This window comes from Leopardus geoffroyi, chromosome E1, assembly GCF_018350155.1.
Source record: "Leopardus geoffroyi isolate Oge1 chromosome E1, O.geoffroyi_Oge1_pat1.0, whole genome shotgun sequence".
NCBI lineage: Eukaryota > Metazoa > Chordata > Mammalia > Carnivora > Felidae > Leopardus > Leopardus geoffroyi.
Window position 1 is genome coordinate 1,671,810 of NC_059330.1, and position 27,584 is coordinate 1,699,393.

At 54.1% G+C, this 27,584-nt stretch overlaps 4 protein-coding genes and 1 long non-coding RNA gene across 7 annotated transcripts; 2 read left to right on the forward strand and 3 right to left on the reverse strand.

Annotated features, from left to right (window-relative positions):
- Positions 1 to 2,489: 2,489 nt before the first annotated feature.
- PSMB6 (proteasome 20S subunit beta 6) lies at positions 2,490 to 4,542 on the reverse strand. The gene is made up of 6 exons (XM_045490125.1): positions 4,378 to 4,542; positions 3,885 to 3,952; positions 3,421 to 3,552; positions 3,176 to 3,305; positions 2,833 to 2,977; positions 2,490 to 2,707 (listed from the first exon to the last, which is right to left on the reverse strand). The coding sequence occupies exons 1-6, from the start codon at positions 4,477 to 4,479 to the stop codon at positions 2,565 to 2,567; spliced, it is 720 nt and encodes a 239-aa protein (XP_045346081.1). The 5' UTR covers positions 4,480 to 4,542; the 3' UTR covers positions 2,490 to 2,564.
- Positions 4,543 to 10,698: 6,156 nt separating this feature from the next.
- Positions 10,699 to 12,870, reverse strand: GLTPD2 (glycolipid transfer protein domain containing 2). 2 transcript variants are annotated; one of them, XM_045490127.1, is made up of 4 exons: positions 12,149 to 12,868; positions 11,976 to 12,040; positions 11,551 to 11,717; positions 10,699 to 11,461 (listed from the first exon to the last, which is right to left on the reverse strand). In XM_045490127.1, the coding sequence occupies exons 1-4, from the start codon at positions 12,252 to 12,254 to the stop codon at positions 10,924 to 10,926; spliced, it is 876 nt and encodes a 291-aa protein (XP_045346083.1). In that variant the 5' UTR covers positions 12,255 to 12,868; the 3' UTR covers positions 10,699 to 10,923. The 2 variants fall into 2 exon arrangements, with proteins under 2 accessions (XP_045346083.1, XP_045346082.1); XM_045490126.1 differs by having other exon boundaries at positions 11,976 to 12,870.
- Positions 12,871 to 12,927: 57 nt separating this feature from the next.
- Positions 12,928 to 15,111, forward strand: VMO1 (vitelline membrane outer layer 1 homolog). The gene is made up of 3 exons (XM_045490128.1): positions 12,928 to 14,245; positions 14,375 to 14,490; positions 14,768 to 15,111. Exons 1-3 carry the CDS (start codon positions 14,060 to 14,062, stop codon positions 15,063 to 15,065), a joined length of 600 nt encoding a protein of 199 aa, XP_045346084.1. The 5' UTR covers positions 12,928 to 14,059; the 3' UTR covers positions 15,066 to 15,111.
- Positions 15,112 to 16,205: 1,094 nt separating this feature from the next.
- TM4SF5 (transmembrane 4 L six family member 5) lies at positions 16,206 to 22,728 on the reverse strand. 2 transcript variants are annotated; one of them, XM_045490130.1, is made up of 5 exons: positions 22,330 to 22,728; positions 17,220 to 17,300; positions 16,745 to 16,881; positions 16,444 to 16,558; positions 16,206 to 16,297 (listed from the first exon to the last, which is right to left on the reverse strand). In XM_045490130.1, exons 1-5 carry the CDS (start codon positions 22,501 to 22,503, stop codon positions 16,283 to 16,285), a joined length of 522 nt encoding a protein of 173 aa, XP_045346086.1. In that variant the 5' UTR covers positions 22,504 to 22,728; the 3' UTR covers positions 16,206 to 16,282. The 2 variants fall into 2 exon arrangements, with proteins under 2 accessions (XP_045346086.1, XP_045346085.1); XM_045490129.1 differs by having other exon boundaries at positions 16,375 to 16,558.
- Positions 16,436 to 17,607, forward strand: LOC123604272. The gene is made up of 2 exons (XR_006715277.1): positions 16,436 to 16,548; positions 17,239 to 17,607. It is a non-coding gene; the product is annotated as an uncharacterized LOC123604272 (long non-coding RNA).
- Positions 22,729 to 27,584: the final 4,856 nt, after the last annotated feature.

Below are 27,584 nucleotides of genomic sequence, written 5' to 3' on the forward strand. Positions count from 1 at the left end.
CGCAGATGAGGCGAGGAAGCGTGTTCGTTCAGTAAACAGGTAGCGTCCCCTCCCTTCCAGGCACTGAGGATGCATCAGTGAACCAAGCAGAGACCCGTCTCTTCTTCCCCATCCTCCACCCCACCCCCACCCCCGCCCCGGGGGCTCAACTCCTCCTAGGGCACGTAGACACGGGAGCTAAGAGAGAGGGCGGTGAACGCTGTGGAGGGAGTTACGCGGTACCTTGAACGTTGGGCAGGAGGGGTGGGGGGGGGGGGGGCTTGGAAATTCCAGGTAGTCAGTTAGGGGCTTTCTGATAAGGTGGCATCTGAGACCTGAATGTAAGTAGCCAAGTGGAAACCGGGAAACCACGGGTCAGTGTAGAGTCATTGTAACAAACGTTTCTGACGCAGGATGTTGGTAGTGAGGGATGCTGTGCACCTGTGAGGGCAGGCAAGGGCAGACGGGAAATCTGCGCTCAGTTTTGTCACGAACCTAAAACTGCTCTACAAAAAGCGTATTTTAGGAGGCACCTAGGTAGCTCAGTGGGTTAAGCCTCTGACTCTTGATTTCGGCTCAGGTCATGATCTCACAGTTCATGAGATAGAGCCCCGCGTCAGGCTCTGGGCTGACGGTGCAGAGCCTGCTTGGGATTCTTCCTTTCTCTCTCTCTGCCCCTCCCCTGCTCACTCACTCTCTCTCAAGAATAAATTAAAAACACTTAAAAATAAATAATTAGAAAGTTTGTTTTTAGGGGGCACCTGACTGGCTCATTTGGAGGGGCACACAACTCTTGATCTCAGGGTCATGAATTTGAGCCCCACGTTGGGCATAGATTACTTAAAAAAAAAAAAGAATTTCTTTTTTTTAAATCAAGGAAGAGGAGATCTGTGGCAGATAAACAGCCAGTGTAAGTGCAAATGCCCTGAGGTCCAAGGGAAGAGAAAAAAACAAGTGACTAGAGCGTCAACATTGGGGGAACTGTTGGGTCATCGAGACCATGGTAAGGAGGTAAAACGTTATCGTAGACCCTCCTTACCATCCCAGGTCAAGCAGGGGAACATGTTCTCACTTACATTTAAAGATCACTCCAGTTGGGGCCCCTCGTGGCTCGGTTGTACGTCCGACTCTTGGTTTTGGCACAGGTCACGATCTCACAGTTCGTGGGTTTGAGCCCTGCATGAGGCTCTGTGCCGACTGCAGAGTCTGCTTGGGATTCTCTCTCTCCCTCTCGCTCTGCCCCTTCCTTCCTCGCACACTGCCTCTCTCTCTGAAAATAAATAAACTTAAAAAAAAATAATAATAAAATAAAACATTAAAAAAAAAAAAATCACTCCAGTTGCTCTATGGGAGATTATAGAAGGGGAGTGTAGAAACAGCAGGGCCACGGAGGGGGCTGTTGCCATCTGGCAGACAAGGCACAATGGTGGCTTGGATCAAGACGGGGCTGTGGAGTGAGCGTAGCAAACACACAGAGTTGTCGAATCGCTATGTGGTGCCCCTGAAACTCAGGTAACATTGCTTACGGAAGAGCAACGTGCCAGTGACAGGAAGCGGGTGGGGAGTGTTCAGGCTCAATGCAGAGTGTAAGGGGATGAGAGGAATCCAAGACGCCTTGAGGAAAGAGGACCGGGTAAACAGGTTTTGCAAAAAAAAATCAAGTCGTCTATGGGTTATTTTAAGTTTGAGGTATGTATATTTGGGATCAGAGGGCCTTCTCTGCTCTTTTCCACTTAATCCCGGACCTACCCACCTCCTCAGGAAGCCTCCCGTGTAACCTCCCAGAGTCTCCAGGGCAGGATCATATTCTAGAACAAAGTTTTCGAATGTGGTATTCAGTTCCCTTATCCACAGAGTGGAGGAAAATCGAGGCAAGGCTGAGAAAGCCAGGCACCGCTAACAAGCACCGTTGAACTCCTTTTGGCCCCTGGCCCGAGTGGGCACAGACTCGGGGGGCCAGAGTCTACTCTCAGCCTCCCATCCAGGCAGCTAAAGACTGATTTACCATCACACCTCCGTGGGGTTCACAGCGGGCCCACAGAACTCCCAGGGGCCGTCCTCTCCCACCCACCCGACATCCGTCTTAAACTCCATCTGCAAACAAGGCCCATCTTTCTCCCCAAAGCCACCGTAGCCACAGTGCTGCTCCTGGCAAGATGAGGTGACAGAGACAGGTGTGGAAAGAGGGGACCGTGAGCCTGAGCCGGAGGCAGGCTGAGGGGAGGTAACCCCAGGGACAGTCAGGATTCTGAATCCCACCCTGCGCCTGAACAGGGAAGGGGCTGGTCATCAGGTGGGAGCCTCCGTTTCAACCACACCTTGGTGCCCCAAGGACCTGGGTGTGGTGGGGGAAAGGAAGTGTGGTGGGATGGTCTGGAGAAAGAGGTTTGAAAACCACTCTCACCAAAGTTTGTCTCCAACTCCCCCCCAGCTCAGAGCAGTGGTCCGTACAGGCGGGCGTAGGCCGAACAAGTTGAGGCCTGAGGTCAGGAAAGGAACCTCAAAGCAGATTCTTTTTGACAAAGTGTTTATTGAATTTTATGTCGCTATGGGGTGTCTCTTATTGTATCCTAGAATTCTAGGAATCAGGGAGGCGGTAACGTGGCGATGGTGAATTTGGGAATCTGGTCCCCCAAAAGTACCCGCCGCTCCACCCCTGACTCCTCGATGGCTGCCAGGCGGATCACACCTCCGCTGGAGCCGTCCCGTTCCATGGCCAAAGCGAGGGCTGTGAACAAACGAAGAAAGCTGGGGTCAGGGTCAGGTGCTGGGATCACTACAAGGAATGGGGAGTGTTGGCCTGGCTTGGATAAGAGGGTTGACGTTCACAGGCCCAGAAACCCAAGTTCTCACCATTGGCCGTGAATTGTAGACACTCTTCCTTGGTCATGCCTTCCCGGTAGGTAGCGTCGACATAGCCATAGATATAGGAGCTCCCAGAGCCCCCAATGGCAAAGGACTGTCTTACCATCATGCCCCCCATGGGCACCGAGTACACCTGCCAGAGGGAAGGAGGAGAAAAGTCACCAGTTGGACCCTCTGCCATACACGTACATACACCCGCCCACGCGGGTGGTCTGAGATGAGTTGACAGTAAGGGAGGTAGAGACTGGGAAGACAAACAGAAAATGGCTGCGGTGGGGACAGGACCAAAGGCATGGCTCCAGGGCTCTGATGGGGGTTGGGGGTGTCTCACCTGCCCTCCTTCTTGGGGGTCCCAGCCCGCAATGATGATTCCTGCCATCAAGTCTTCCCGGTATCGGTAACACATCTCCTTAAAGAGGCTGGCGGCTGTGTGCACCAGCGGAGGCTCATTTAGCTCAATGCTAGAGGGGGAGGAGAGTGACAGGAGAGGCAGTGTCGGGATCTGGGAGTTAGACCATTTAGCATCCCAGGTCCCGACTCCCTTCAGATACTTGCTCCTCCCCTGCCCACAGGTACCTGTGGAAACCGAGCTGATACGTGACAGCATCAGCTACTGCCTGGGTATCTGCTGCTGAGCCAGAGCGGCAGCAGAAGATACGGTCATGAATAGGGGTCAGCTTGTCAGTCACTCGATTGGCAATGTAGGACCTGCAGGATGGCAGAGCAGTGAGGGGGCGATCCCGCTGGCCTCCCACCTCCATCCCATTACTACCCACTCCAAGGGCTCAGAACAGGCATTCCGGCATTTCCTATCAGTTCTCACCCAAACGGAAGCTAGCTGGAGACCAGACTTTTGCAAACATTTCAGCCAAGGGGGAGAAGGGAAACTGGGAAGGAGTGGGAGCTGGAACAGATCCTTATCTCCAAGAAGGGAAGAAACCTCCCTTCCCACGGTGGACTGTGGAGGGTAAGGACGGACTGTCAGGCAAGGAGAGAAGGGAGAGAGGGGATGACCTGCCACGCAGGTGTCCTGAGCTCACCCGGTGGTAGTTCTGGAGTCGGCTCCAAGAACCACGCCCCCTTCAAATTGCACGGCCATGATAGTGGTCTGCGAGAAACGAGAAAAGGGGGTGAATCTGGGCCGCTTCCCATTATCCAGCACACACAAACTTTCAATGATCCCTCAGTGCGGTCCCTGGAGTCCGAAAGTCGTGCGCCACCGACCCGTTATCAAAAATCTCGTGGGGGCCCCAACACGCCGCGGAGTACCAGAATCCCAATCCTCAAATCCTCAGAGGCCCATCCCGGCCTTAACTCCCCCCCGCCCCGCGTCCCGCAAAATGCCAGCGTTCCACTCTTCAGCCTCCCCTCCACCTCCCACCGCTCTCCAGCATCTTCAGGATACCTCTTTCCTGCTGAAACAGAGCACACCACCTCCCACCCCCGCCGCCAGTTCGCCGAGCCCCCTCAGCCCTCATCGTTCCATCGCATCAAGCCTCGTGCGCATCTCCCGAACCCCGGGTGTCTCCTCACCCCTGTGGAGACTTCCCGGCTTTCCCAGTCGGGGGCAATAGCCTCGGGACCCCAGGCTGGGACAGACCCCGCTCCTCCAGCGGATACTAAGGCGGCCGCCATCTTCCTCCTCAGCCACTGCCACAAAGCGACTGTCGTAAAGCGCTCTGTCACGCTCTCTCCAGTCGTGCTGTAAAGCCGTCTGCGGGCGCGGCGAAGTCACGGTTGACGGCGGAAGGGGAAAGAGTCGCGCAGGGACGGGTCTTTTGCGACAGTGAGCGCTTGATGGCAGCGTGGGAAGCCGACAGGGCGAAAAGCGCCCCGGCCGGCGTGCGAGGCCTCCGCTTCTGCGCGGGACCGACTTAACTGCGATGGGCGTCGCGGTTCAGAGTTTTGGAGACAGACGCGAGCGTGTCTCAGTTAGAGTGACAGCGCTGTTTTCATTTCTGTTAGGTATGGACGTCGGAGTATATACCAGGAGTAGCATTGCTGGCTGATGCAGAAACGATACTTAGCATTTCGAAGAACTGACAGTTTGCACAGCAGCTGCCCGGTTTGACATGCCCGCCAGCCCTGTGTGCATCGTGACATTCCAACTTCCCCACATCCTCACTGCCTCCGTGCACTTTTAATTTTAGTCTTCCGAGTGGGCGTGAAGTGGCACCTTCTGTGTTCCCCCCCCATTTCCTTAATGATTGGCGATGTTGCGCATATTTTCATGTGCTAACTGACCATTTGTATATATTCTTTGGAGAAATGTCTATTCAAATCCTTAGCCCGTTTTATTTTTATTTTTTTAAGTAATCTGTACACCCAACTGGGGCTCGCAGAACCCAGAGATCAAGCGCTGCATGCTCCAGCGCCTGAGCCAGCCAGGTATCCCCAAATTGTGTTACCTTTTATGATTATGATTATGATTATGATTATGATTATGATTATGATTATGAGAGAGAGAGAGCCGAGGAGGGAGGGAGGGAGAGAGAGAGAGAGATCTTAAGTGGACCCCAGGCTCAGCGCTGAGCCCAACGCAGGGCTCAATCCCACGACCCGGGGATCATGACCTGAGACAACATCAAGAGTTGGACGCTCAACAGACTGAGCTTCCCAGGCATCCCTCGGTTATCTTTTTATTGTTAAATTGTAGGGGTTCTTTTTTAATATTCTAGATACTATGCCTTTATCATAGTATATGATATGCCTTTATATATGATTTGCAAGTATTTTCTCCTATACTATAGGTTGTCTTTTCACTTCCTTCGTTGGTGTTCTTTGAAACACAAACATTTTAAATTTTGATCAAGTCTAGTTTCTCTATTTTTCCTTTGGTTACCTGTGCTTTTGTCGTTATATCCATGAGACCTTTGCCTAATCTGAGGCAACAGGGATTTCCATCTATGCTTTCTACTAAGAGTTTTGTAGTTTCAGTTCTTACATCTGTAGGTCTATGATCCATTTTGAGTTCATCTTTGTATATAATGTTAGGGAAGTAGGGGCCCAAAGTCATTCTTTAAAAAAAATTTTTTTAATGTTTGGACAGAGTGTGAGCAGGGGGAGGGGCAGAGAGACAGGGAGACACAGAATCGGAAGCAGGCTCCAGGCTCTGAGCCATCAGCACAGAGCCTGACGTGGGGCTCAGACTCATGAACCGTGAGACCATGACCTGAGCCGAAGTCAGAAGCTTAACCGACTGAGCCACCCAGGCGCCCCCCAAATTCCTTCTTTTGCAAGTGGATATCCAGTTGTTCAAGCACTGTTTGTTGAAAAGACTATTCTTTTCCCTTTGAGTGGTCTTGGCAGCTTTATCAAAAATCAAATTACCATAGGGGTGCCTGGGTGGCTCAATCGGTTGAGATTCTGACTCAGGCTCAGGTCATATCGCAGCTGATGAGTTCAAGCCCCACATGAGGCTCTGTGCTGACAATTCAGAGCCTGGAGCCTGCCTCCGATTCTGTGTCTCCCTCTCTCTCTGCCCCTCCCCCACTCACGCTCTGTCTCTCTCTGTCTCAAAACTAAATATAAACATTAAAAAAAAAAATCAAATGGCCATGGTATACAATCTGTTTTGTATGTGTTTTGCTAGTATTTTGTTAAAGATCTTTTTTACCTGTATTCATATAATGTATTGTTCTGTAGTTTCTTGTTTTTTCTTGTAGTATCTTTGGTATCAGGGTAATCCTCGCCTCATCTAGGGAAGTGTTCCCTCCTTTTCTATTTTTAAGAGTTTCTGAAGGACGGACATTAATTTTTCTTTATTTTTTTAATGTTTATTCACTTTTTGAGAGACAGAGACAGAGTGTGAGTGGGGGAGGGGCAGAGAGAGAGGGAGACACAGAATCCCAAGCAGGCTCCAGGCTCCCAGCTGTCAGCACAGAGCCCGATGCGGGGTTCGAACTCACAAAGTGTGAGATCATGACCTGAGCTAAAGTTGGCCACTTGACTGAGCCACCCAGGCACCCCATAATTTTTCTTTCTTTCTTTCTTTCTTTCTTTCTTTCTTTCTTTCTTTCTTTTTATTTATTTTTTTAACATTTTATTTTATTTTTGAGACAGGGAGAGATAGAGCATGAACAGGGGAGGGTCAGAGAGAGGGAGACACAGAATCTGAAACAGGCTCCAGGCTCTGAGCTGTCAGCACAGAGCCCGATGCGGGGTTTGAACTCACGGACCGCGAGATCATGACCTGAGCCGAAGTCGGCCGCTTAACCGACTGAGCCACCCAGGTGCCCCCCCATAATTTTTCTTTAAATGTTTGGTAGAATGCATCAGTGAAAACATCTGGTCCTGGGCTTTGTGGGAACTTTTTAAATTACTAATTTGATCTCTTTATTTATTATAGGTGTACTCATATTTTCTGTTTATTCTTGAGTCAGTTTTGGTAGTTTGTGTCTTCCTAGGAATCTTCCATTTCATCTATGTCATCTACGTTGGCCTACAATTGTTGATAGTATTCCCTTATACTCTTTTTTATTTCCGTAAGTTTGGTAGAAATGACCCCTCTATCATTCTTGATTTTCGTAATGGGAGTCTTCTTTCTGTCTTGGTCCAGCTATCGGTCGCCAATCCTGTTGATCTTTTGAAAGAACCGACTTCTGGTTTAATTGTTTCTCTGTATTGTTTGTCTTCTAGTTCCACTCTGATCTTTATTATTTCTTTCCTTCGGCCTTTTTTTTTTAAGTTTTAGCTTGCTCTTTTTATAGTGTCTTGAGGAAGATTCAACTAACGATTTGTGATCTTTCCTCATTTTTTTTAAAATTTTTTTTAATGTTTATTTATTTTTGAGACACAGAGAGACAGAGTACAAACAGGGGAGGGGCAGAGAGAGAGGGAGACACAGAATTGGAAGCAGGCTCCAGGCTCCGAGCCATCAGCCCAGAGCCCGATGCGGGGCTCAAACTCACGGACCGTGAGATCGTGACCTGGCTGAAGTCGGACGCTTAACCGACTGAGCCACCCAGGCGCCCCTGATCTTTCCTCATTTTTAACACAGACATTTAGAGCACATTTCCCATTGAGAACTGCTTATGCTGCGTCCTTAAGTTCTGGTATGTTTTCTTTTCATTTTCACTCATCTCAAAATGTCTGCCCTGTGATTTCTCCTTTGATCCGTTGGTCGTTTAGAAGTGTGTTGTTTCATTTCCACATTATTTGTGAATTTCTCAAATCCCTTGTTGGTATCGATTTCTAGCTTCATTTCATTTTAGAGGATCTTCCGTGACTTCAATCTTTTTAAATTTACTGAGACTTTTTCGTGTGACCTCACGTGTGGTCTCTCTTGGAGGATATGATACGTGCCCTTAAGAAGAATGTGTATTCTGCCGTTATTGTGTGGAGGGGTCTTCCCGTGAATCTGCCATACCTTCTACATACCACAGCCGGGGCTGGTTTCTGAATTGAAAGACTGATCTAAATAATCCCCTGCTTAAAACGAACTCTGGAGATAAAGTCCTATCTCTAGAAGATAGCTTGTAAGGACCTTCTTGAACTTGCTCCTGAACACCTTTCCAAAATCCCATCTCCTCTTTACTTTTTAATTTTTTTTAACGTTTATTTATTTTTGACAGAGAGACAGAGACATAGCATGAGCGGAGGAGGGGCAGAGAGAGGGGGAGACACAGGATCCGAAGCAGGCTCCAAGCTGTCAGCACAGAGCCCAATGCGGGGCTCGAACTCACGGACCGCGAGATCATGGCCTGAGCCAAAGGTGCATGCTCAACTGATTGAGCCACCCGGGTGCCCCTTAATTTTTATTGTAGTAAAATATAAGTAACATGACATAAAAGTTAACATTTGAACCATTCTTGTCGGACTCAGTAGTATTAAATACATTTACACTAGCGGGCAACCTCTCTTTTATTTTTGACTCTGGGCTCTAGCCATCTGAACCATTTCTAGTGCTGATACATTCATTTAACAAAAAGCTATTCAGTGTCTACTAGGTGATAGGCACTGTTTAAGGCACTGGAGGTACACCAGGGAACGAAACGGACAGAAATTCCTTGCCCCATGCAACTTACATTTCTCGATAGAGACAAAACACCACAAATGAGTACAATATACATCATATTAGGTAGTGAATCATATTAAGAAAAAAAAAAAAAAGCAGGGAAGGGAAACAGGAAGTGTGTGTGTGTGTGTGTTGAAGAGACATTTGAGTAAAGTCCAGAAGAAAGTAAGGAGGGAAGTCATTTCTCTATTTGGGGGGAAAGCATTCTGGACAGAGAGAATAAGTACAAAGATCTCGGGGCAGGATCATGCCCGAGATACTCAGTGAAAATGGAAGAGGTCAATTTGGCTAGCACACAGTCAGATCACGTAGGGCCTTTACAAAGCTCTTCATCATTCTCACCTGAAAATAGGATTCAGAAAATATCCTGCTCAAGTTAAAATTTATTTTTTCATCTGAGTGGAATAGGAAGCCATTGGAAGGTTTTGAGTGGGGAAGTGGCATGAGAATGGGATCTATGTTTAAGGGATCACGTTGGTTGCTCTATTGAAAACACACAATGGGGGGGGGGCTGGAAGGCTCAGTCCGTTAAGTGTCCAACTTTGGCTCAGGTCAGATCTTATGGTTTGTGAGTTCGAGCCCCACATGGGGCAACCTGCTATCAGCCCAGAGCTTGCTTTGGATCCTCTGTCCCCCTCTCTCTCTGCCCCTCCCTGCTTGCTCTCTCTCTCTCAAAAAGAAACATTAAAAATTAAAGAAAAAAAGAAAAAAAGAAAAAACACGCAATAGGGACACCGAATGTGGGACAGAGAGACAACTAGGAGGCTCTTAGGATAACCCAGGTCCTAGACAGAAAGTTGGACTTGACAAGGGTGAGTGTGGAATGGTCAGAATCTGACAGATTAGATGCGGGTATGATGAAAGGGAAACAGGAGAGTCAGGGCGACTACAAGTTTTTGGTTTTAGGACCTGGAAGAATGGAATGGTCATTCACTGAGCAAGGAAAGACTGTGAAGGGACTATTTGGGGGAGGGAAGGGTAGTAGAAGCTCCGTTTTGGACACGTTAGGTTTGTTATTTCTCATAGGGATGCAGCCAAAGATGGCTAACAAGTCGGTGTGTATAGACGATTCTGGGGTGCAGCGGGGAAAGTGGGCCGGGCTCACGACTGGAGACTTCCCAGTGTATGAAATCCGCCACGCTCACTATTGTTGCGGGAGTGACCGAGGAGTCTTTTAAAACCTACGTTATTGGGCGCCTGGGTGGCGCAGTCGGTTAAGCGTCCGACTTCAGCCAGGTCACGATCTCGCGGTCCGTGAGTTCGAGCCCCGCATCAGGCTCTGGGCTAATGGCTCGGAGCCTGGAGCCTGTTTCCGATTCTGTGTCTCCCTCTCTCTCTGTCCCTCCCCGGTTCATGCTCTGTCTCTCTCTGTCCCAAAAATAAATAAACGTTGAAAAAAAAAATTAAAAAAAAAAAAAAAAACCTACGTTATTCAGCTGAGCGCCCGCTCGGTTGTGAGGCCTGACGCACAGGTTTTAGGCTCTCGGTGGTGACAGGGGAGGGTGCCGTTTATTCCCAGCGACGGGGAACGCGGGGAGAGGCGCCGTCCCGGAGGAGGCGCCTGGATCCGTGTTGGACGTGTTGCATCTGCGGGGTCTGCGGGCGCGTCCAGGAAAGAGCTGGCTGCGCGGGGGCCGGAGCTCCGCGCACAGGTCTGGGCCGGAGGCTTGGCACGCCGTTGGCGACTGCGGCCTTGGGAGCGGTTGAGACGGGGCCCCGGGGGAGCGTGAGTCTCCCGGCTGCCGGGAACAGGGATGACACATCTTCCCACATCCATTGTTTTCGATTTCCCTTAAGCGCCTGCCGTCACCACACAAGACGCCCTACATCCACGGCGGCCAAAGAATGCTTTTATTCCCTACAGCTCCTCCCCGCCGCGTCCCGCGACCGCGGAGAGACAGAGGGGCTCGGCACCCACCCACCCCGCCGGGGGGCGGGCCTTCCAGACGTGGCGTCATACGTGGGCGTGGCCGCGGCGGCCCCGCCCCTGGCCGGGCCCGGGTGGGCGGCGGGCCGAACGCGGGGCGCCCTCTCCACGTGGCGGGTCCCGACCGCGGCGGGCGTCAGGCCAGCCCGAGCAGCCCGCGCTCGGCCAGCAGGCCCTGGGTGCGGTTGTAGACGGCCTCCAGGGTGGCCGCCGCCCGCGCCAGCGCGGCCCGCGCCTCCGTCTCCCCGGCCCCCGGGCACGCCAGCCCGAGCCAGCGGCCGCGACTCGGGAAGGCGAGGAAGGCGAGGCGGGCGGCCTGGCGCACGAGCCAGGGGTGGTGCGGGGCCAGGGCCGTGCGGTACGCGTCGCCGCACTGCACGCCGGCGTCCGGGCCTCCGGGCGTCGCGGCCGCCACCCGGTGGAGGCAGAGCTGGGACCAGCGCAGCGCTCGGTGCAGCAAGAGCAGGGTCCGTGAGCCCGAGGACCTGGCCGGGTCTCGGGGGGCGACCCCGGGCCGCTCCAGCAGTCCCGCCCGCCGCTCCCACGCCGCCATGGCCGCCAGCGACGAGTAGTGCGCCGCCTCCGGGCCGTGCACCCGAGCCTCTAGGGCTGTCACCTTGGCGGAGGCCTCGTCCGTGGCGAAGGCGAAGATGGAACCGAGGGGAGTTAGGAACCTGTGGCGGGGGGGAGAGCGCGGGCTGGAGGAGGGGCGGTGGAGCCGCTGGGGGGCGGGCCCCGGGGGGCGGGGCGGGAGGCCGCTTACCTGACCAGCGCCCTCCATCCGGCCAGGTACTGCGACAATGCCACGTCGCCTTCGGGGTTCAGACTGGCGCGAAACGGCTCCATCACGCGGCCCAGCACCCCCTGGGGGCCCTCACACGGAGGCTCTTTCCACTTGGGGGCCTCCAGGGGGCCCGATTGCCACCGGACCTGGGGATAGACACGGGCGGAAGGGGGCGGGAGCAGAACCCCTAGCCAGCTGGGCCTCCTTGGCCAAGCAGCCCAGTCGGGCCCTACAGAAGTTACTCCTAAGGTCTGGCTGGGATCTCTCCAGCCGCACTCGGCTGCTGACGCGAGAGGGGAGACGAGGAGCAGGACCCGTCCTTCCCCAGACCCCCAGCCTGGTCCGGCTTCCCGCCATCAGGGTCCCGCCCGGAGTTCTCGGTCTCAGCCCTGTCCCGAGCATACCTGGACAGGCGGCGGTCCTTCGGGATTGCAGGACTGTGCCCAGGACGTGCACCCTGAGACGACGCCTGGGGAGGGGCGAGGCCGAGCGGTGAAGGCTCGAGGAGGGGGCCTTAGGTCCCCAGCGCTTGGGTTCCTGGTGCCTCCCAGGGCAGATGAGGGAAGGGACCACTCACGGAAGCTCCGAGCACAGAGATAAAGCAGCAGCAGCGAGAGGACAGCAAGAGGAATCGCGTGGCGAAAGTAGCGCCGAGACACCTGTGTTAGCAGCGCGACCCCCATGGCTGGGGCGGGGACCACCGCCCCCTCGCTAGCCCCAAACCAGTACCTGTCCCTCGGCCTCCAGGAGAGAAGTCCGAGGTGCCCTGAGGTGCTAAGGGTTAATAATTAACCTACTAAGGCCCCTTCCCCTGTGCCCTTTGCCCCAGAGGACAGCATCTCTGCGGTGCAAAACCAGATGACTAGGATTTGGGGGATTCCCTAGCAAGTCTCTGCGTTTGCCTTCCATGTAGGCCAGGTTGTAGTGAGAGAGGCTGGGCTGGGAACGACCCCCCCCACACACACACACTGAGCAATGATGTGGGCCCTACATCAGCACTGGCCCGAATCCCCACCACTGCACATTCGAATCCGAGGATTAAATGATAATGTACGTGCAAACACTGTAAGTGGAAAAACTTACCACAATTGCTTCATAAATCATAACCTATGAAGGTCAAACGTAGGGCACCTGGGATCCCGGAAGCACCCACTTCTAAATTCTCTATCCTGTCTCCAGGGGACCTGTTTTCTGGGTGCTTTATACTTTAGGCTTTATTCGGTTGCATTTTTGTGGCTTATTATTTTCTTAACTCCAGGTTGGTTCTGGTTTCGCTGGTTATTCGTGTGTGTGTGTGAGAGAGAGAGAGAGAGAGAGAGAGTTTTTAAAAAGTAATCTCTATGTCCAACATGGGACTTGAACTCATGACCCCAAGATCAAGAGTCACACTCTACAGACTGAGCCAGCCAAGCACGCACCACATCACACCACACCCACCCCCTGCCCCTTATTCTTCAAAACAAACCTTGTGAACTATTTCCACATCCAGGCCCTGTAGTAGGCCTCAAAAAGACAAAAGTGCCTTCACAGAGCTCAAGATCCATTGGAAAATTTATCATCTGTTTCCTTGATTTTCTTGGCTGCTGTTCTATTTACAGCACTGAGAATATTGCCTGGGCCAAAACCACATTATTGGTATATAAATATATATTGAATAAACACAGGAAAGCGTGAAGGACAGGCACATTGGGTGGTGACCTCATGACAAATCAGAGTCATTTTTTTCCCCCCAAGTTAGGAGTCCGCCTAGTGGTCATGGCAGAGACAACATTCAGGGAAAGGACACAGGAAGCAAGGGAAGAAACAGTCTCCCCTGTTCTTAGGGGCTCTCGATCCCCTGTCCGTAAAAGTTCTTGGAATTGTTCCTGTCTGTGTATTTTCTTCTCAGGGGAAGGGGGACCCCAGATTCTCTGGGAGTCTGGGCCCCAATCACTAACAACATCCTTTCTAGCTACCACAGTTCATGGATTCTTGCCCTATCTCTCCCTCGAATGCTCCCCCAAATCCTGGAGGTCAGGAGAACCCCCACCCAGCATTTCAGAGTCATTGCTTCCAACCCTAGACATGGGCTCCCCGCTTCCCAGTGTTGGAATGTTCCCCAGCTTGCTGACTGTGACCTTAGGCAAGTTGCTTGTCATTTCCAAACCCCATTTTGCTCATCTGTGAATAGGAAGGGTCATTCGCACCTCCTTTAAAGGGTTGTAGGGATTAACACACGCCTGCAAAATGCTGACCACAATTCGTGGCCTATAGTAGATGCTCTGTAGGTGGTGGTTAACTCAGCTGGTCCGCTCTCTCTGCCCCTCCTCCTCCGGAGAGGGGAACCTCCGTCTCCCAGAGCAGAGAGTGGAGTCTGCAGGGTTCTGGGAGCAGATTAGTTTCGGGTGTCACTTAATCCGGGAGGCCCTTCCGTAACCGGAGACTTCACAGGGGCAGAGGTAGTATAAATCTGCATAAGGGGCCCAGCCCGGCTCTCACAGGCTGCAGGATGGACAAGGGTGCCTCAGCCAAGCTGCTGCTGCTGCTGTGGGCCGCCTGCTACGGACATGCAACCGCCGACCACCTGAGCGGCTACACGTCGGTCATCGAGGTGACCAACGGGGGACCCTGGGGCGACTGGGCCTGGCCTGAGATGTGTCCCGATGGATTCTTCGCCAGCGGGTTCTCGCTCAAGGTGGGGATTCAGGCTGAGATCTCTGAGGAGGGGGAAGATGCACATCCCCTCACCTCCCCACCCGCTGCTGGGGAACAGACGATGGCAGTCTTTTCACAGGTCCTTACCCTTCTTCTCCTCCCCACCCAGGTGGAGCCCCCCCAAGGCATTCCTGGCGACGACACTGCTTTGAACGGGATCCGACTGCACTGCTCACGCGGGAACGCGGAGCGCAACACGCAGGTGGTGGAGTCCCAGTCCGGCAGGTGCGGGACGCGGGCCAAGGGCCCCCGAGAATGCGGATACGCCCTTCCCCTGCGTGACACACACACACCCCCTCCGGGCTAGAATGTCCCCCCGGGGCTGTGGGGCAGTGTCGACCTGGGGACTGGGTGGAAGACCTCCCTGGTCAGGTGACCACACCCAACGCACCCCGGGGCGCGTAGCAACTGGCGACAAGCCCCCCCCCGTCCCCGGGGCTGGGCTGGGAAGGGGGCGGGGCGGGGCAACCGCGGAAGCAGCGCTTCTCCCCCGCCCTCGTAGGTGGGGCGCGTGGAGTGAGCCACAGTGGTGTCCCGGCGGTGGCTTCCTCGTGGCTTTCTCGCTTCGCGTGGAGGCACCCATGGCCCCCGGGGACAACACGGCGGCCAACAACGTGCGCTTCCGCTGCTCCGACGGCACGGAGCTGGAGGGGCCCGGCCTGGCCTGGGGCGACTTTGGAGAATGGAGTAAGGCCTGCCCCAAAGGCGTGTGCGGTTTGCAGACCAAGGTCGAGCGGCCGCGGGGCCTCCGAGACGACACCGCCCTGAACGACGTGCGCTTTTTCTGCTGCCGGAGTTGACCGGGTCGCCCGCCTCGAAGCTAGTCCCACCTCTCGCTATTAAAGCTTCTCTAGGGCGCCTGGGTGGCGCAGTCGGTTAAGCGTCCGACTTCAGCCAGGTCACGATCTCGCGGTCCGTGAGTTCGAGCCCCGCGTCGGGCTCTGGGCTGATGGCTCGGAGCCTGGAGCCTGTTTCCGATTCTGTGTCTCCCTCTCTCTCTGCCCCTCCCCCGTTCATGCTCTGTCTCTCTCTGTCCCAAAAATAAATAAACATTAAAAAAATAAATAAATAAATAAATAAAGCTTCTCTGTCTTGGCTTTGGTCTCCTTTGTTTCAGGGGTGGAGGAAACTGCGTCCTAGTCTTCCTCCCAGCCCACCACTGGGCCAGGCCCAAATTCGGGTTCGGTCTGGGGAGTCCAGGCAGGCCGCTGAAAGTCACGGACCCACACAACCCAGGAAAATGCCCTTAAACACAATTTTGCGTGCAATTAAGGAAGTCCCTGTCTTTCTGAGGGCGTCTGCAGACACATCGCCCTGGTTAAGCGCCCAGACTGTTTCCGTTCTGAAGCACCGGTGACCTCAGATTTAAGAAACTTCCGCCAAATTGGGTTCTACCAAACGCTAGGACACCTTGAGTTTTCATTTTCTAGGGCTTACTCTAGCTTGTCTTTTCCACATTCTCCTTCTTTTCCCTACAAAAGTCAAAGAGTGGCTTTTGATGTCGGGATTTCCAAGTTAGGGCCCTCACGCTTGCTTCTCTCTTGCCGGAACCCCCTGGCTATCCGGACGGTTAGGCCGTTCACCAAATTTCCGCTTCAAATTTCACTTTCTCGGACTTCATCTTATTTTAAAAAGTCCCTCCCTCAGCCACTACCTAGCCCATTACCGGCGTGTTTTTTAAAAAGGGAAGTCATCTATTGCCTTTGAAAAAACGTGCCCATCTCACTCCCCTGGAACGTGAAATTCTTTGAGCGCCTAGAACGTGCCTGTCTTGCTGACCACCGTACTCGGGGGCACGCCAACGGCTCAGTAACTACGTGTTAAGAAAACTTGCGGGGGCCCACAGAGGAGCGCCCCGAGGCCAGGCGTGTCTGGAGGCCTTGGGACATCCCCCGCCCCGACCCCCCAGCGCAGAGGGCGCAACCTGAGACGCGCACGCGCACGAGAGCTCAGAGGTTTATTCCAGGGCGGGGAGCGCCGGCGGCGTCCGGGAGCGAGCAGGGCGGCGGGTGGGGCCTCAGCGAGGGGCGCCCTGCGGGAAAGACGAGGTGAGGACGCGGCCGGGGAGCCAGGAGGTCCTCGCCCCGGCTCCCCCCCGCGCCGCCCCACCTCCTTCTTCCTGCAGTCGCCGCAGAAGACGCCGAGGCTGGCGTTCACCAGCTGCACCCCGCACAGCACCAGCTCCAGGCACGACGCGAACACCAGCAGCGAGAAGAGCGTCACGTTCCAGTACACCACGCGGGGCGGTTCCTCGCACGCGTCCCACAGCGTGCGGTTGCGCAAGTAGGAGCCTCTGCGGGCGGGGCAGGGTCACGTGAGAGAGCGAGGGCGCGTGGAGGGCCCCCCCCCCCCCAGCCCCGGCCCCGCGCAGGCGCCGAGCGGGGGTGGGGGGCGGCAGGCTCCTCGGTCCCCGCCGGGGTTCCCGATGCGGGTGGCAAAGGCAGGCGGCGAGGGGCGGCGGGGGCGCGCGAAGCCTTACGGGACGTCTTTGAAGTGGTAGTCCCACTGGCCGTTTATTAAGCATTTGGGTCCGGTTCGGAGCCCGACTCCCGACACCGAGAGGCAGTAGAGGGCGCCCAGCGTCCCGAAGGCCGAGGAGAAGACGGAGCGCAGCATCTGGATGCGGGGTGCGCGGCGCGGTGAGCGGGGCCGCGCCCGCCCCGCCGGTGCGCGCACCTTCCCTCGCCCGGCTCGAGGCTCGCGGAGAATCCGTCTCCCGGCGAGGCCCGGGGCTGGGCCTTAGCTGACCCCGCGGGCCCGCGGCCGCCGACGTCCCCGGGGCTCGCGGTCCCCACCGCCGGCCCACCGAGGCCGAAGTTGGCGGGGCGACGGAGGGGCGCGGTGGCGCCCGGGACTCCGCAGGGGAGCTCCTGTGGCTCCGGGGACCGTGGCCTCAGGTCACCAAGACCTGTGCAGAGACCGAACCCCGAATCCCACCCTGATTTGGATCTTACCCTGCAACGATTTCCGCAGCAGCCCGCGCCGCAGCAGCCCTTGCCCCCTGCGCGGACGGCGGCGATGCCGGGACACAGCACCTGTGGAGGAAGGACAGTGTGGCAGCCAGCCCCCGCCCGTTCTCAGCGCCTTCCTGCCTCGGCGCTCACCTCCTCCTGGGGGGGCTTAGGATGCCCTCAGCCCTTCGGACTGTAGGAAGACCTTCTCTCTACTGCCCCTGTAGTGCATTGGGGCTCTACCTCGATTTATCATTATTTACGTGTCTGCTTATCTGTGTTCACATGGCCTCCACGAGGTAAGGCCCCATATCAGGACGTCCTCTGCAAATCTTGACACACAGCAGGGGCCCTCCTGAACCGGAGTCAGGGGGCTTGGGGTTCATGCCAACACCCTTCATGAATTGATTCATCTCTCGGTCTTCCAGACCCACCTCACAGGGCTGTTCTCAGGGTTTATTTAAAAAAAAAAAAAAGTTTTTGGGTGGGAGGGAGGGGTGGGTGGGTGATGGGTATCGAGGAGGGTACCTGTTGGGATGAGCACTGGGTGTTGTATGGAAACTAATGTGACAATAAATTTCATAATAAAAAATATTAAAAAAATGTTTTTAATGTTTGTTTTTGAAAGAGAGAGAGTGCGAGCAGGGAGGGGGCAGAGAGAGAGACACAGAATCGGAAGCAGGCCCCAAGCTCTGAGCTGTCAGCGCAGAGCCCGACGTGGGGCTCGAACCACGGACCGCGAGATCATGACCTGAGCCAAAGTCTGCCGCTTAACTGGCTGAGCCACCCAGGCGTCCCGTCAGGATTTATTAATGAAATAACAGGTCCGCCTGATGTCAAGACTGGCTCAGAGTAAACGGTCACAATGACCAGAAGTCCCCTGAGCAGCAGGAAGGAATCGTGGTGTTGGAGGGTCTGGCGAGCTGGGATTATGGGGAAGGTGGAGGAGAGCGTTAGCAAATGCTCTGATAGGAAGTGTAGGGCTCCCCAACATACCGCCCTGGCCTTTTCTGTCTTCCTGTCTCCCTGTGGCCTTCGTCACAGAGCCCGTCCCCTCTCAGGGTGTCACCTGTCGCCTGGAACGGTACCCACCTCCAGCTTCAAATGTAACTGCTCAAGGATACGTTCATGTCGGTGTCTAGGTTTTAACTCACCCCAGCCAGCCTCCTACTGACCTCACGATTTCCCCCCCAGGTTCCCCCAGTTCGCCTCCCTGTGACTTTTTGTTCGTTTCCATCGGTGGAAATATTCTGTAGGTCACCCAGGCCGATCGACTTGAATCCTTCACACCCAGCCAGACCTCGAGTCTTCTCGCCCTGTCCTTTAATGGTTCTTGAATCTGTCTGTTCCTTGGTCTGCAGGGTCAGTCCCCGGCCCCCTCCCTCGAGGATGATGTTCTCAGCCCCTCTGCCAGGTTTCCATACCTCTCGTGCCTCCACGTTGCCGCGCACTCCGCTGTAATGTTGCTACCTCCAGAGTAAACGCCTCTCCATGGGTCTTGGCTCAGATCCCTCAGGGTCTCCTCAGAGAGTAGCCCATCAGGGCTGAGCTCTAGAAGGCATTCGAGGCTTCTCACTTTGGCTCTAGCATTATCTTGTTGTACCAGGCCAAGTTCTTTGCCCAGCGCCCATCTGTGGAATTTCACAGCTGTCTGGATCTGTGCCTTGCGTGAACCAGCGTTGCGTTCCTCTCTCGGGGAGGGGCTGAGAGTTCAAGTTCTGTTGTCTCATCCGTAGGGACCTCATAGAAACACTCGCAGAATTGGATGGGCTTCCTTGCCTAGACTCTTGGCAAGTCTAGGGCCAGCGCTGGCCTCTTGGCTTAGCCTCTCTGGGTAGGACGCTTGCTGGGAAGCTCGTAGATCCGAAGACATCTAGAATTGCCTTTGGGGTTTACCAGTTTCGAATGACCTACCTGCTGGAGATTTTTACTTTTTTAGTCAAAGTGTTTGTTTCTTTTTCTCGTCCAAGCTCCTCTGTCTTAACTCTGTGCCTACGTCTACTCTGCCAAGAGAAGGATCTTTGTAAGCCTAGAAGGAAACGCTGGGATTATAGCTCAAATCTGCTTACTTGGCCACCGGCCCATTCTCAGCCACTATCCACTCTCCTGGACAACTTCAGTGACCTCAGTCTGGTTCTGCTTCACCTACTGACTCCTTAATCCACAGGGGAGCCAGTGGTATCTTTTTTTTTTTTTTTTGGAGAGAGAGACCGAGCGCGAGTGGCAGAAGGGCAGAGAAAGAGGGAGACACAGAATCGGAAGCAGGCTCCAGGCTCTGAGCTGTCAGCACAAAGCACGACACAGGGCTCGAACTCATGAACTGCGAGGTCATGACCTGCGCCGATGCTGGACAGTTAACTGACTGAGCCACCCAGGCGCCCTGCCAGTGGGGTCTTCTCAAATCCAGCAGGGTATGGAGCTACTAATACTCTCATATTTTGCTGATGGGAATAAAATTGGTATACGAATTTCCGAAAACGCTTTGGCAAGATCTATTAGCACTGAATACTTGCATAACTTAAGAATCAGCAGTTTCGGGGTGCTCCGTCAGTGAAGTGTCTGACTTCAGCTCAGGTCATGATCTCACGGTTTGTGAGTCAAGCCCCACATCGGCCTCTGCTGTCAACGTAGAGCCCGCTTCAGATCCTCTGTCCCCACCCCTGCCCCTTCCCCCACTTGTGCACTCTCTCTCTCTCTTAAAAGTAAATAAACGTTTAAAAAAAAAAAAAGATCAGCAATCCCACCCTTAAATATCCATCCAGCAGCAGTGCAAACATAAGTTCACCTAACGACATTTACAGGAACATTTATAGCAGCGTTATTTGTAATAAACCCAAATTGGGAGCCTGTCCAAACATCCATCAACGGTAGGATGTTTAAATGAATTGTGGTATATTCACAGGCTGGAATGCACGAGAAATAACAGACTAGAACTCTGTATAATGATAGGAGGAGCCTCACAGACGCATATTGAGCTGGAGAAGCCAGACACAAAATTACTACACCGTATGATTCCGTTTGTGTAAAGTGCTGAATGGGCCAAACCAGCCTGCGGGGCAGAAGTCAGCGTAGTGGGGACTCTTGTCGGTGGGGGGTAGCGCCTGGTGAGGGAGGCACGTCTGGGATTCTGGTAATGACCTGTGTCTTGGTCTGAGTGCTGGGTACATGGGCGGGTTCGCTTTGTAAAAACGCATTGAGCTGCCTACTAAGGATCTGGCCATCTAGCTGTAGGACTTAAAAAAAAAAATTCAAAAAATTTTTCGAAGGCTCAAAACAAGGTAAAACGTCCTTTACTGGTTTCCTGTTGACTTCATAATAAAAATTCACGTTCCTCACAAGGGTGGACGTGCTCTGGCCGGTGTCCACGCCGGATCTCATCTCATTAAACCTCGGGTGCACTGGCCTCTCACGCAGTCAGAGGTGCAAGCTTGAGGCTGCGTACTTCCCAGTCCCCTGTCTGCAGGGCAGACTCCTCACTTTTGTCTTGTGGGTCGCAGCTCGGATGGCGTCTCATCGAGGCCTTCCTTGAAAATGCTATAAACAGGCACCCGGCTGACTCATTCGGTAGAGTTTTCGACTCTTGATCTCGGGGTTGTGAGTTGGAGCCCCACGTGTGGCATAGAGTTTACTTAAAGTAAAAAACGAATTTTTTTTTTTTATATAAAAGTAGGAGCGCCTGGGCTCAGTCGGTCGAACGCCCGGCTCTTAGTTTCGGCTCAGGTCATGTACTCACGGTTTGTGAGTTCGAGCCCCACATCGGGTTCTGTGCTGACGGGGTGGAACCTGCTTGGGATTCTCTCTCTCCCCCTCTCTCTGACCGTCCCCTGCTCTCTTTTTCTCTCGAAAATACATAAGCAGTAAAAGAAGATAAAAGTGCACTCTTGCCTACAGATGAAATTTAAAGGAGATAGTAGGTGATGATTAAAATGAAAAGAGAAGACGCTGTGAACAGTGGCATTCCGCCTGCCCTCGGAAGGAGCCCTTCGGGACAGCGTCCTGCTTTCTTTCCTCGGTGAGACCTCCGATCTGAAATCCTGCTCATTTGTTTGCTTTGTTCGCAGACTATTAATCAAGCCCCTGTCGAGTCCAAGGCCCCGGACTAGGCACTCGGCACACAACAGGTGCCACACGGCAGCCAGCAAAGCAGGCCGTCCGTGCTCTCACCGGGCTTCCTTCTCCCTTCCTCGATAGCGTGTGTCCCCCACCACGGGCCCAGCTTCAGGGAGAGCAGGGACTTGGCCTGTGTCGCTTAGGAGTGGCCCAGGGCCTGGAGGTGGGAAGAACGCATCTGGGAGTGAGCGTGGGTAGGGGGGCATCCTCGGTGGGGGGAGGGGGCTCCCCCAAAGCAGGCTGGTTGGATTGTGGGGAGGGGAGGGTGGTTGGGTCTGGAGGAGGGGTGGGTGTGACACCGGGCGAGGGAGGAGTGTCACTGTGGCCAGAGAAACAGGCAAAGGTGAGCCCTGTCCCTGGGAGTTTCGTCCATCGGAGACGTAGGGGGCTGTGCTGGGGAGACCTCTGGTCTTGGGGCCCGTGAGGATGTTAAACTACCCTGACCTTCCAGAACAGGGAGGGCTCGGAGGATGGGGTCTGGAGCCCCCCCTCCCCTCCCCCCACTTCTGACAGACACAGGGTGCCTTCTCCGCCACACTGGCCTGGGTTCTGAGTTTGTGGGGTGCAGGGTGGGCATCCGGGAGCACGGACTGGGCCACAGGTGGGATGACCCCCCTGCCACCGTGCTCCCGGCCCCAGTGTCCCCGCACCCACCCTCCGTGTCCCTCGTCATCCTGCCCAGACTTTTGACCTGGCACCGGGCCCTTGTAGGGAGGCGTCCTCAGCATCTGCTGCACCAGCAGGGACGGGGGAGGGGGGTGAGGGGGGCGCAAGGAGCACGTCCTCCCTCCCTCCCTCCTTCCTCCTCTTTTCCCTTGGACCTTCAGCTCAGGACCCCGGGGCTCCTCCAGGACTCGCGGGTGTGCTCCGTTTCAGGGGGCAGAGGGGAGGCTCCAGGGCCCCACCACGCCGCGGCCACCCCTCCCCGGGCCGCTGTCCGCTCCCCACCCCCCCCCCCCAACGATCCGAGCCCCGCAGAGCGGCCCCCGGGCCGGCCTCTCACCATCAGGCCCCCGCCGATGAAGCCGGCCATGAGCCACACTTGCAGGCTGAGGTGGCCGTCGGTCCAGGTGGTCTTGCCGCCCGGCACCAGCAGGAGGGCGTTGGCCAGGATGCAGAGCAGGGACAGGGGGATGAGGGTGAGGCCCACGCAGCGGGCACACTTCCCGGTGCACATGGTGGGGCGCTTTCGAGGAGAGCGGGTGAGTGAAAGTGAGCCACAGGGACTCCCGGCCGGCGGCCGGCTGAGGAAATCAATTCAGGAGCAAGGTACAAAGGTTGGGGCAGGGGTGTGGCAGGCACTGGCAGGGAGAGAGATAAGGGAGAGCGGCAGGGCAGGGGAGCCGGCAGAGAGCAGGCAGAGGCGGAGGGGCTGCTGCCGTGGGGTAGGGGGGAGGCGGTGGGAGGTTGGGGAGCCTGACACAGGAAGTGGCCTGAGGTCAGTGTGTGCTTCCTCCTCTGGGTGCACACCCCTCTGCATCCCCCCCTCCTGCTGCCGCGCGCGTGTGACAGCCCAGGCCCCGATGCCCTGATTCTGGGATGCCTCCCAGGCATAAGGGGTGTCGTGATACCCCCCGTCACTCGTGGTGGGTCGTGGGGATTCAACGGGACAGCGTGAGAAGTGTTTTGTAAGCAGGGATGCGCTAAGCAGACGTGCGGTGGCCCTGTCCTTCCCCGTGGTCCCCCGGGGAGGGGCCCTCCTGGAAAGAGACTAAGAGGATGGCGGGGGACCCTCGGTGTCCCCTCCACATCTCCTGCCGCTGTGTGGTTATCAAGCCCTCCTCCTCCTGGTGAGGCCACCGCCCGTCTCTCAGGGTGGGACCGATTGATTAGAACAGTCTATGCCTCCAGCCTCAGTGTTTGATTCAGTGATGGCCACAGGATCCAAGCTGCTCCCGTGAGAGTTCGTTTCTGCTTTGGGTCGTCGGCCTGGGGTCCTCGAAGTCCTGTTTCTGTCAGGGATGCTGAAGTTGCTGGTGGTGGCCGACACAAGGGAAGGCCTGCCTGCTGGGGAGCGGAGTCAGTCGAGGGGAAGGTGCAAACGCTGGAGACAAACAGTCCTGATGGCATTGTCTGAACTTGCAGATCAAGCCATGCCTGAAGCCTGATCGGTCCTTCAAGGTGTTGGCGAGCCAGTTTGAGAGGCGTTTCTGTCAACTGCACCATGGGGAATCTTTTTCCATACGGAGATGCATTCATGAGGCCCCTGCTGTGGGCAGGGCCCGGGGGGCGTGAGACCCAGCTGTGGGCATCATGGGGAGCAGAAAGGAAAGAGTAGGCCCAGGTAGGATGTGGAGTGTGGAGGCGGGGTGACAGGACATCAGAGGGACACCTGAGAACATCACGCACACGGCCACACGGCCGTGTCCAGCCAGTGGCCTCTCGTGTGGCTGTTCCAAGCAGCCCACTGAAGCCGCTAGAGAGACGTGGACAGTGCAGAAAGCTCACTGCTCAGATGAATGCCAGACTCTGGGAGGGACTCCTCCTATTTATAAGACAACCGGATGGAGAAAAAAACCTATGAAGAATTTGCCTCTTGAATCAGAGGGTACCTAGAGCAAGAAAATACTTTGAACTTCCCCCAACGCCCCGCCTCGGACTCACGGACACGTGACAACTCGTATTTGGTTTTGCTGAATGCTTTAAAAACATTTCCACGTTATTTCTGATGTGTCTCTTCATTAATTTTTCTGTCTCTTTTCATTAATTTTTTCTTTTTTTGCATTCTCCTGTGTTCCAGAAGGCATATTTGAAATCCTGGTAATAGTTGCTTGTAAGCATTGCAGAAGTATTCTTTTATTATTTTTCTATTTAAAATTTTTTTTAATGTTTATTTTTGAGAGAGAGAGACAGCATGAGTGGGGGAGGGGCAGAGAGAGAGAGAGAGAGAGACAGAATCTGAAGCAGGCTCCAGGCTTTGAGCTGTCAGCACTGAGCCCCACGCAGGGCTCGAACCCACGAACTGTGAGATCATGACCTGAGGTGAAGTTGGACGCTTAACCGACTGAGCCACCCAGGTGCCCCAAAAGTATTCTTTTTTTTTTTTAATTTTTTTTAACGTTTATTTATTTTTGAGACACAGAGAGACAGACCATGAACGGGGGAGGGTCAGAGAGAGGGAGACACAGAATCTGAAGCAGGCTCCAGGCTCTGAGCTGTCAGCACAGAGCCCGACGCGGGGCTCGAACTCACGGACCGTGAGACCATGACCTGAGCTGAAGTCGGCCGCTTAACCGACTGAGCCACCCAGGCTCCCCGCCCCAAAAGTATTCTTAAAAAAAAAAGTTTATTATTTTTGAGAGAGAGAGAGAGAGGGCATGAGCAGTGTAGGGGCAGAGAGAGGAGGACAGAGGATCCAAAGCAGGCTCTGAGCTGACAGCAGAGAGCCGGATGTGGGGCTTGAACTGACGAACCAGGAGATCGTGACCTGAGCAGAAGCTGGACGCTTAACCAACCGAACCACCCATCCCTGCATCCCTGCAGCCTCCTTTGACAGGTTCGGTACAGTTGGTTTCCGTGCTGGGCTTTATAGCTTATGGCCAGAAGTGACGTTCACTGTCAGAGCAATATCGTGTCCCCCAGTCGAGGGCCTTCCCACTGCCCGCCCTGAGAGGGACTCAGCCCTGCCCCCACAGGCAGAGTGGGATCCAGAGCAATCTACGTATCTGTCTACAGGTTCATCGGCACTGAGTCTGACAGGTGGGTCTGCTTTTCAGGTGAGTAAAGAGAAAAAGAAGCACGTGAGGGGTAGTCTACAGGTATTCCTGATGTTACGTTTATACAATTCCGTGTGTCGAAAATAGTGGCAAAAATATCATAGGGATGGGGCGCCTGGCTGGCTCAGCTGGAAGAGCGCAGACGTGACTCGATCTTGGGGCTGTCAGTTCAAGCCCCGAAATCAAATAAATTTTTTTTTTAATTTTTTTTTTCAACGTTTATTTATTTTTGGGACAGAGAAAGACAGAGCATGAACGGGGGGAGGGGCAGAGAGAGAGGGAGACACAGAATCAGAAACAGGCTCCAGGCTCTGAGCCATCAGCCCAGAGCCCGACGCGGGGCTCGAACTCACGGACCGCGAGATCGTGACCTGGCTGAAGTCGGACGCGTAACCGACTGCGCCACCCAGGCGCCCCTCAAATAAATTTTTAAAAAAAACCAAAGGGATTCTGGAAAAAGTTCTGCAAAACAAACGAAGGGGTCATCATCCTGGAGACTAAAAGGAGAACGCTGGAGAAATATTTACTTTAGGGTTTGGATGGGATTTTCAGGACGGTTTTCGCCAGGACTCTCTCTGGGAAGCGGGAGCAGAGAACCGAGAAAGAAAAGGCCGCGATGAGAGGGCGCCCCCGTGTATTTGGGGGAGAAGAGGGAGAATGGCACAGAACCGCCAAATGCGCCCAGAGAATCCAAGCCCAGACCCGCTGGAGAGCTGGACGGTAACTGGGCCCCTGCGGATGAGGCGTGCGGGGGACACGCTCCAGAAAACACTCCACTCGGACAGAGAGCGGCAGTTAAAGCAGCAGAAGGGACGCTGATGGGACGGAGACGCTGGGTGAGCAAACTGTTCCCGGAGACCCTGTGGAGCTGATGGCCGTGACCCACCGTTCACAGCCTGTGCCGGGAGGAGGCTGCCTTGGGCGCAGACCCACTTGAGTCAGCTTCTGGATAAGGCACATGGCGTCCTGGGGAAAATGTGGAAAGCAAACTGAGGGGGCGCCTGGGTGGCTCAGTCCCTTAAGCGCCCGACTCAGGTCATGACCTCACGGTTCGTGGGTTTGAGCCCCACGTCAGGTTCAGTGCTGACAGCGCAGAGCCTGCTCGGGATTCTGTCTCTCTGCCTCTCCCCCAATGGCGCGCGCTCTCTCTCTTTTAAACTTTTTTTAATGTTTTTATTTTATTTTTTGAGAGAGAGACAGAGAATGAGCAGGGGAGGGGCAGAGAGAGAAGGAGACACAGAATCTGAAGCAGGTTCCAGGCTCCGAGCTGTCAGCACAGAGCCTGACGTGGGGCTCGAACCCACGAACCACGAGATCGTGAGATCGTGACCTGAGCTGACGTCGGACACTTAACCAACTGAGCCACTCAGGCGCCCCCATCTCTCTCTCTCTTAAAAATAAAATAAACATTACATTTAAAAAAAAAAAAAAACTAGATTCATCTCGAAGAGCCATGTCATTGAAGGGTACGTGTAGGCAGAACTAAAGGTCACCTAGAAAGACACAAAAGTGGTCCGGCTAGAGATTTCTGTGCGGTACTAAATACTGGAAGACAGAGGAACAACACCTACAGTTCTGAGAGCGAAAAACAAAACAAAACAAAACAAAACAAAACAAAACAAAAACAAAAAAAACAAAACTATGGCTTAATTGTATAAATATCCAAGGTACTTTCTGTGTATGAAAGGGCAGTAGAATTGCATTTCTGAGAAGCCTTGGGTTTGAAATTCCACTGTGTCTCTTTCTTCTCCTTTTTTTTTTTTTTTTAAGAAAGCATTTTCAGTCACCAAGAGATGTAGTCAAAGAAAAACTCCAAAATGGGGAAGTCTTGACGTGACTGTAAATAATTTTCGTCAATGTAGTTATGAAACTGAATGTAAGTTTCAGAAAGGAAATCCTTTTAAAGCGAAAAAATATATATAAATTCCAAAAATTACATTAAACAGTAGTCAGGGGGGCGCCTGGGTGGCGCAGTCGGTTAAGCGTCCGACTTCAGCCAGGTCACGATCTCGCGGTCCGTGAGTTCGAGCCCCGCGTCAGGCTCTGGGCTGATGGCTCAGAGCCTGGAGCCTGTTTCCGATTCTGTGTCTCCCTCTCTCTCTGCCCCTCCCCCGTTCATGCTCTGTCTCTCTCTGTCCCAAAAATAAATAAACGTTGAAAAAAAATTTTTTTAAAACAAACAAACAAACAAAAAAAAACAGTAGTCAGGATGTCAACTGCTTATCGCCTGCTGTGCCCAGAGTCCGTTTTAAAGAAATGTACATGAAATAACAGAAAACCCACCTCTGCTGAAACAAAAGGGGAATTTATTGGTTCAGGTGATCCAAACGTTCAAAGGTAGAACTAAGTTTCAAGCATGATTCATAAAGGGATCATTGATAAGCTGGACTTCATCAATATTAACAACTTCTGCTCTGCAAGAGACACTGCCAAGGGAGGGAGAAGGAAGGTAAGCCACAGCCTCGGAGAAAATACTTGGAAAAGACACATCTGATAAAGGACTGTTCCCCCAAATATACAAAGATCCCTTAAAACTCGACAA

Bases quoted from the DNA above. Each gene is read 5' to 3' on its own strand.
- PSMB6 (XM_045490125.1), bottom strand. From the start codon at position 4,479: ATGGCGGCCGCCTTAGTATCCGCTGGAGGAGCGGGGTCTGTCCCAGCC. The intron at 3,553-3,884 runs GTGAGCTCAGGA...GCCATCCTGCAG, and splicing joins GACTCCAGAACTACCACCGG to GTCCTACATTGCCAATCGAG. The intron at 3,306-3,420 runs GTACCTGTGGGC...CTCCCCCTCTAG, and splicing joins TATCAGCTCGGTTTCCACAG to CATTGAGCTAAATGAGCCTC.
- VMO1 (XM_045490128.1), top strand. From the start codon at position 14,060: ATGGACAAGGGTGCCTCAGCCAAGCTGCTGCTGCTGCTGTGGGCCGCC. The intron at 14,246-14,374 runs GTGGGGATTCAG...CTCCCCACCCAG, and splicing joins CCAGCGGGTTCTCGCTCAAG to GTGGAGCCCCCCCAAGGCAT. The intron at 14,491-14,767 runs GTGCGGGACGCG...CCGCCCTCGTAG, and splicing joins GTGGAGTCCCAGTCCGGCAG to GTGGGGCGCGTGGAGTGAGC.
- TM4SF5 (XM_045490129.1), bottom strand. From the start codon at position 22,503: ATGTGCACCGGGAAGTGTGCCCGCTGCGTGGGCCTCACCCTCATCCCC. The intron at 17,301-22,329 runs GTGAGAGGCCGG...CTTCCTCCACAG, and splicing joins TCATCGGCGGGGGCCTGATG to GTGCTGTGTCCCGGCATCGC. The intron at 16,882-17,219 runs GTAAGATCCAAA...CCCCGCATCCAG, and splicing joins GCTGCGGAAATCGTTGCAGG to ATGCTGCGCTCCGTCTTCTC.
- GLTPD2 (XM_045490126.1), bottom strand. From the start codon at position 12,254: ATGGGGGTCGCGCTGCTAACACAGGTGTCTCGGCGCTACTTTCGCCAC. The intron at 11,718-11,975 runs GTATGCTCGGGA...GTCTATCCCCAG, and splicing joins AAGGACCGCCGCCTGTCCAG to GTCCGGTGGCAATCGGGCCC. The intron at 11,462-11,550 runs GTAAGCGGCCTC...CCCCCGCCACAG, and splicing joins GGATGGAGGGCGCTGGTCAG to GTTCCTAACTCCCCTCGGTT.